This window comes from Varanus komodoensis, unplaced genomic scaffold (assembly GCF_004798865.1).
Source record: "Varanus komodoensis strain SLA01 unplaced genomic scaffold, ASM479886v1 scaffold74, whole genome shotgun sequence".
Classification (NCBI taxonomy): Eukaryota; Metazoa; Chordata; class Lepidosauria; order Squamata; family Varanidae; genus Varanus; species Varanus komodoensis.
Genome location: NW_025336401.1, coordinates 467,013 through 472,652, shown reverse-complemented (window position 1 = coordinate 472,652; position 5,640 = coordinate 467,013). Strand labels below are relative to the sequence as shown.

General features: G+C 64.6%; 1 protein-coding gene across 1 annotated transcript; it reads left to right on the top strand.

Moving 5' to 3' along the window:
- Positions 1 to 1,760: 1,760 nt before the first annotated feature.
- Positions 1,761 to 5,222, top strand: LOC123034925. Its single transcript, XM_044452710.1, has 4 exons — positions 1,761 to 1,960; positions 2,770 to 2,859; positions 3,984 to 4,085; positions 4,783 to 5,222. Exons 1-4 carry the CDS (start codon positions 1,761 to 1,763, stop codon positions 5,126 to 5,128), a joined length of 738 nt encoding a protein of 245 aa, XP_044308645.1. The 3' UTR covers positions 5,129 to 5,222.
- Positions 5,223 to 5,640: the final 418 nt, after the last annotated feature.

Below are 5,640 nucleotides of genomic sequence, written 5' to 3'. Positions count from 1 at the left end.
CCCTGCTCTTCTGCGATCCAAAGGGGGTTCTTCCAGAGGCAAGGCCTCCCCCGCCTCCCCACCCTCGCTGCGCTGCAGAAGGAGCCCGGGGGCCTTGTGCCCCAGCGCCACCCGTGCAGGGCGCCTGGCTGTGCTTTGGCCCTCTGCTGCACCGCACGCCGCGACCCTGCTAGCTTGGCTGCGCTTCTCGTTGCCTTGCCTGCTGGGCCCGCTGAAAGGAGAAGCCACCGAGGGCGGAGCGACTCCCAGGGCCGTCGGAACAGCATCATGGGCCCCGGGCTAAGCAGAGCACTGGGGCTTCTACCGCAACTCCTGCTAATTTTGGAAGTTTCCCCATTTTCCAAGGGTTAACAGACACAGATTAGTACGGGGCCCACGGGCAAGGGCCCATCAGGCCCAGGCGTTCAGACGGCCCTGGCGCCCCCCCCCCCCCCGCAAAACGTGACATGCAGTAAGTCGAAAGCTCCTGCAGGAGGCCTTCGCGCAGCCCAGCGCCGGCGTCGCAGGAGCCACGGGGCGCTGCAGGGTCAGAGCGGCCGAGGGACGGCACGCACGCCTGAGGCGGGAGAGGGGGGCGCGGCCGCCATCCGCGCCCGCTCCTGCTCTCGGCCACGGGAAGCCAGTGGCCTGGCTGGGCCAGAGGAGTCGCCCGCGCCTGGCCTCCGCCTGCCTCGCCTCGAGAGCGGCTTGGAAAGGCAGGCCCTCGCGAGCCGTGCGCTCCGAAAAGCCAGCACAAGCGGCCGCCCGCTCCAAGGCGTCCCTGCGGTTAGCAGATAAGGCCTCTCGCAGGAGAACATCGCGTTCGAGTTACATAACCGCCACGCACGGCGCTGGTGCCCTTCCTCCTCCCCAGGCGGCAGGGCGGCCTCCCTGCTCCCACCGCCCCCACAGCACAGCGTCCTTCTGGGGGGGGGCTCTCCCCCAGCCGACACCTTTGCGAGGGAGGCCCTTCCCTTCCCTTCCCTTCCCTTACCTTCCGCACCTGCCCGTCTGCAGGAGGGCTTGCAGGAGCGGCGCCAGGACGTGCTGCGGGCCCCGCGGGAGGGCTGCGTGGAGGGGGCCTGCGTGCAGCCCCGGCCTGCCCTCTGCAGCGGCTTTGGCCCGCCGGAAGAGCTGTGGAGCTGGACCAGGCCAAAGCCCACGCAGGCTGGGCAGAGCCCAGCAGCGCCCTCCCGGCCCGGCCACCCCACGAGGACTCATCGCCATCGACAGCCACCGCCTGCCCAGCGGGCGTTTTCGGGGGGCCGCGAGTCGTGCTGTAACTGAACCGCAGGGGGCCCTCGTGGCGATTCCAGGGCAGCCTGCAACCCTGTTTGTGCGAATTAGGAGCAGTGTTTGTGCATATCTTCTAAACAGTTTTACCAACTTCATTCTGCTTCTAACATGCTTTCCTCTTGGGTCTTTAACTGAAAACAAATTTGGAGTGCTCTTGGGGATCAGTGGGAGGGGTGGGTACGGGAGGGGTTGTAGGGCAAAGGCTCTCGGAGCAGCCCTCTTGTCTCTTCTGGGAATTCTTTCAGTGCTCACAAGTTTTCAGCTATGTCTCTGGCCTCGAGGGCTAGCAGCTTGTGTATAAACAAGTAAAAGTGAAAATGGACCCGGGCTCTTCTTGGGGTGCTGGATGTTGGGCTTGCGCAGAGAAAACATCCCGGGGACCCTGCTTGCCATCGGGATGCATTTTATCTATTTATACGTTTGCTTATTAAAGTGCTGCCTTGCCTTTCCACTCAGACGCACGTCTGCATGGCAGCTTTCCGGCTATGGCTGGCCGTGGGGTTGTCTGCCCTGCCGGCTCGTTGCGTCCGGAGTGGCGAGAGAGGGCCTTCTCCTTCAGTTGGTCTGGGCAGTGGGCACCCGCGAGCCCCCCGGGAGAGCCCCCGCAGCAGCGCACCACTGGCCTTTGGCGGCCCAGTGGCAGCGTGGGGCAGCTCCGGGCCAACACAGCCCCAGCCCGCCTGCGGTTTGGGGCACCTCCGATGCGGAAGCTGCAAGGAACAGACTGATCCAGCCGCAGCTTCTGCTTTCGGGGCATCGGCAGACTGAAGGAGGCGGGGCGAGCGTGTGGCTTCCCTCGCTGCACCAGTCACCGCCACGGGGCACAGGCGCGAGTGGGGACGGCAGCCGGCCGAGGGGCCGCCTGGTGCTGGGGGCGGCTCTCCTCGTCCGGCACATCCAAGGTGCTCCAAGGTGCTAGGAGAGCGCTGTCCCCCGGCGTCCTTCGTCCAGGCCCCTTTGGCCCCCGGGGGGCTGGGGCTGCCCAGGCTCCGCCGACTGCCAAAGGCAGCTCGTGCCAAGAGCTCGCTCGGCCTTCCAAGAGGGCAGAAGCTGCCGTGCCCGTGGAGGGGAAGCTGCGGTTTCGTTCAAGCCTCACGCAAACAAGGCGGCAGCCCCATGCCTCCTCATCCAAGGCCGATTCACACGCGGGGGGGGGGGGTGACGTCAGCCTCTCCTGCTCGCTTCCTTCCTGTCCCAGCGAGGCGGGGTATAAAAGGAGCCCTTCTATAATTACCCAGCCAGTGGGCTTCCTGCTTGCTCCTGCCCGTGGCTTTGTCAGCTTTCTGTGTGCAGGCCGGGCCGCTGCCGAGCCGCTGCTCCACCTGCTCCCCGAAGGGAGGGCCCCCGCCGGCCCCGGCCGCCTCTGCAGTGCATGCGCGCAGTCCTGGCCTTGTTGCGAAGGGAAGCGCCTCGGGTGGCAGGCACACACCTCAAGGCCCCGCGGAGGGGGTGCCAGAGTGCACTCTGTGTTTTTGACGGGGTTGCACCCTGGAGGAAGGGAGCGCCTGCCGTCTGCAGGGGAGGCTGGAGCAGTGAGACCTGGCTGGACATCCTCCTGCTGCTCTCAGTCACAGTGACAACCAGGTGTGGAAACTCAGGGCAGGAGCACAGCATCTCAGCCCTCTGGTAGAGCAGATCCGGGAAAGCTGAAATCAAACCAGCTGTTGGATCTGGAGGGGCAACTTTCCCTTACAAAGTGGTGCCCCCAACTGCCCCTATAATGGGACCCTCCCACAACAGGGGTGGAAGCAAACCCAGTCCCAGCTTGGTATACGGTCCAGTGAGAAGAGCTGCTGGGATGTTGCGTGGTGATGGGAGAGGACTGTTCATGTGTAGCCGGTGCTTCGGGTTTGGGGCCAGCCAATTCATGGGCAACTCAGATGCACCTGGACCTTCCATTTTGGCAAGGGGAACAGGCAGGAATGCGCGGGGGCGGCGGGGGCGGGGGAGGCTGCAGAGAAATTCCTGGATGGCTGCATAGGAATGGGACCTTCGCTCATGGGTCCCAACCATACTGGGCCCCCACTTACCCTGGGGCAGCAGTGACAGTCCTGCCCAAGGAAAGTCCCCGATGCAGTCCAGCACTCCCTGGGAGTAAGCAGCCCCAGATCAATCCCAGCGGCCTCCAGCCCCTGCTTCAAAGGCGAGCCCCATCCCCTTGGCAGCGGCACCACCTGCACGGATGGCTCAGCCGTGGGGCAGAGGCACAGGGAGCGGGGCATTTCTCTGCTTGTGGCCAAGACGCTCCCATCGCCTTGGACGGCTCCTGCTGCTGCTTGGCGATCCCTCACCTGCCCTTCTCCATACGGAATAGCCCTGAAAACATCCTGCGGCCAGGAAAGGGGCTGAAGGGTTGAGGAGGGTGGAGCCCACGCGAGGCCGAGCGTGGAGCAGCTGCCTGCCCGGCCGTGGCAGTGGATGGGACTCCCGGTCCGGCCCGGCCCGTGCTCTGCCTGCAGCGCCAAATAGGTCTAAACGTCAGTGGTCCTGGTGAGGGATTCCTGCTCGTATATGTGAGTGAAGAGCTAGGGCAGATGCATGAAATGGTACTCCAGAAAGGGCAGGCCGTGCTCAAATGGGTGGGTGGCGCGTCCCCCTTCCTCCGCCGGGCACAGACATGCTGCCGCGAAGCAGGCGACAACAGCAACCGATAGAAAAGGTCGGGCACCAGATCCTCAGCCTTCCCCATCTGGCTCCCATGCACACAGGAAGAAGAGGAGGCTGGTGGGAGCGGCTGCAGTCCTGGCTCCCAAGCCCAGGGGCCTCGTGGCCAATACTGTGAAAACCTCACCGAGCATTTTGCAACACAGGTGAGGCTGCGTTTGCCCTTCCGGGAAGATCTTCCCCTTCCTGTCCCCTGGGATGAATTGTGCAGCGGAGATGCGGACTTGGCTCTCCCGAGGTTCCGCCTGCCTTTGCGTAGCGCAAACGCACGCCGTGCGTGGAGCCGCTGCGGCAGGCGGAGGGCGGGGCAGAGCAGGCTCCTGCTCCGCTGGGTTGCTGTCACGTTGGCTGCAGGCGGAACCGGCCCAAGGCAATGCGGAGCAGCACCGAGGCCTCGCGGGGTCCTTTGTCTGGAGGCCTCGGATGGATGCTTGCCACGGGCACTGAGCCCACTCCTCTGCCTGCCATGAGCTGCTTACACCCGGAGGTCCCCTCCCACAAAATGCAGGCAATGCTTTACTTTGCCAGTTCTGGGCCTGGGGAGTACAGATCTGTGCTCCGCCTCTGAGCCCTCAGGAGGCAGCAGGACCGAGCAGGGCAGGATCAGGGGGTGCTGGTCTGCGGGCATCGTCTCCGCACCCGGCCACACCATGCCTGGCCCTTCCAAGGCAGCCAAGGCCCCTCCTGGAGGTGCTGGGAAGGCCACGCTGCACAAGCCGCCCGCAGGCCGATGGACAGGGCAGCAGGTTCATGCAGAGACGCTCCAGAACAGACACTGGCCCCCTCCTCTTCCCCACTCCGTCCAGCCTCCTTATTTTCCCACATCTGATCTCTTCCTTCCAGGACGGGAGCCCAGCAGTGCACCGATCTGGCTGTGAGAAATCAGTTCTTCCCTGGCGCAAGAGCAAAGCCTCAGGGAAAACAATGGAGAACAATGCCTCAGGGAGCACCCGCTCCATCTCACTTTCGGAAACTGGAGTGTGCCCCTAGTGGCCGCGCATCATGTGTGTGTGTGCGCCCCGCAAGAAGGGTGGCCCTCGAGGGCGCTGAGGCAGGGGGGCGATGCGCGCGGAGCTTGGCCAGCGGGGCCTCCTTGCAGTTCCCTGCGCGCTCCAGGCAGCGTGTTGCGCTGGAGACTTCTCGGCCGCCTCGTCCCGCACTTCTGGCTCGCCCCGTGTCAGCTGCCTGATGCTGGAAGTGGCAGGGCACGAGCGTCAACGAGGGCCTGGCCTTGCAGTTCAAACGGCACCCCTGGCATCCGGCTTGGGGGCTCGCTGGTGTTTTTCCCGTGCTGGGAAGCGTGACTCTGCGCATGCCGGGTGAAGGGGCTCTCCGGGCTAATGCGGAGCTGCGAGGGGTGGGACTGGGCGCGACTGGGCGCGACTGGGAGGGCTCTGGACCTCCACTGGGTGGCGCGAGATGTGGCGACGGAGCCGCACCGCAGTTGTGGCCACGGTGCTCTCAGATTCAACATGGAAAGGGTGCAATGCCCTGAAAATCCAACACGGTCACGTTTAGAGGAAGTATTTCCCCCGTCCCCCGAGAGAGGTGATCAGCTAAACTTCCTTGAACAAAACGTTCCAGCCAGACCAGGTTGTGCTGCCCTTTGCTGTGGCAGAGCTGGCCCCGACCCGGCGATCGGTCAGAGCGCAAGATGAGGGACGCTGGTCTCGAAGAGGGCGCACCGCAGGTCAGGAAAGC

Bases quoted from the DNA above. Each gene is read 5' to 3' on its own strand.
- LOC123034925 (XM_044452710.1), top strand. From the start codon at position 1,761: ATGGCTGGCCGTGGGGTTGTCTGCCCTGCCGGCTCGTTGCGTCCGGAG. The intron at 1,961-2,769 runs GTTTGGGGCACC...TGCACCCTGGAG, and splicing joins ACAGCCCCAGCCCGCCTGCG to GAAGGGAGCGCCTGCCGTCT. The intron at 2,860-3,983 runs GTGTGGAAACTC...CCATGCACACAG, and splicing joins TCAGTCACAGTGACAACCAG to GAAGAAGAGGAGGCTGGTGG.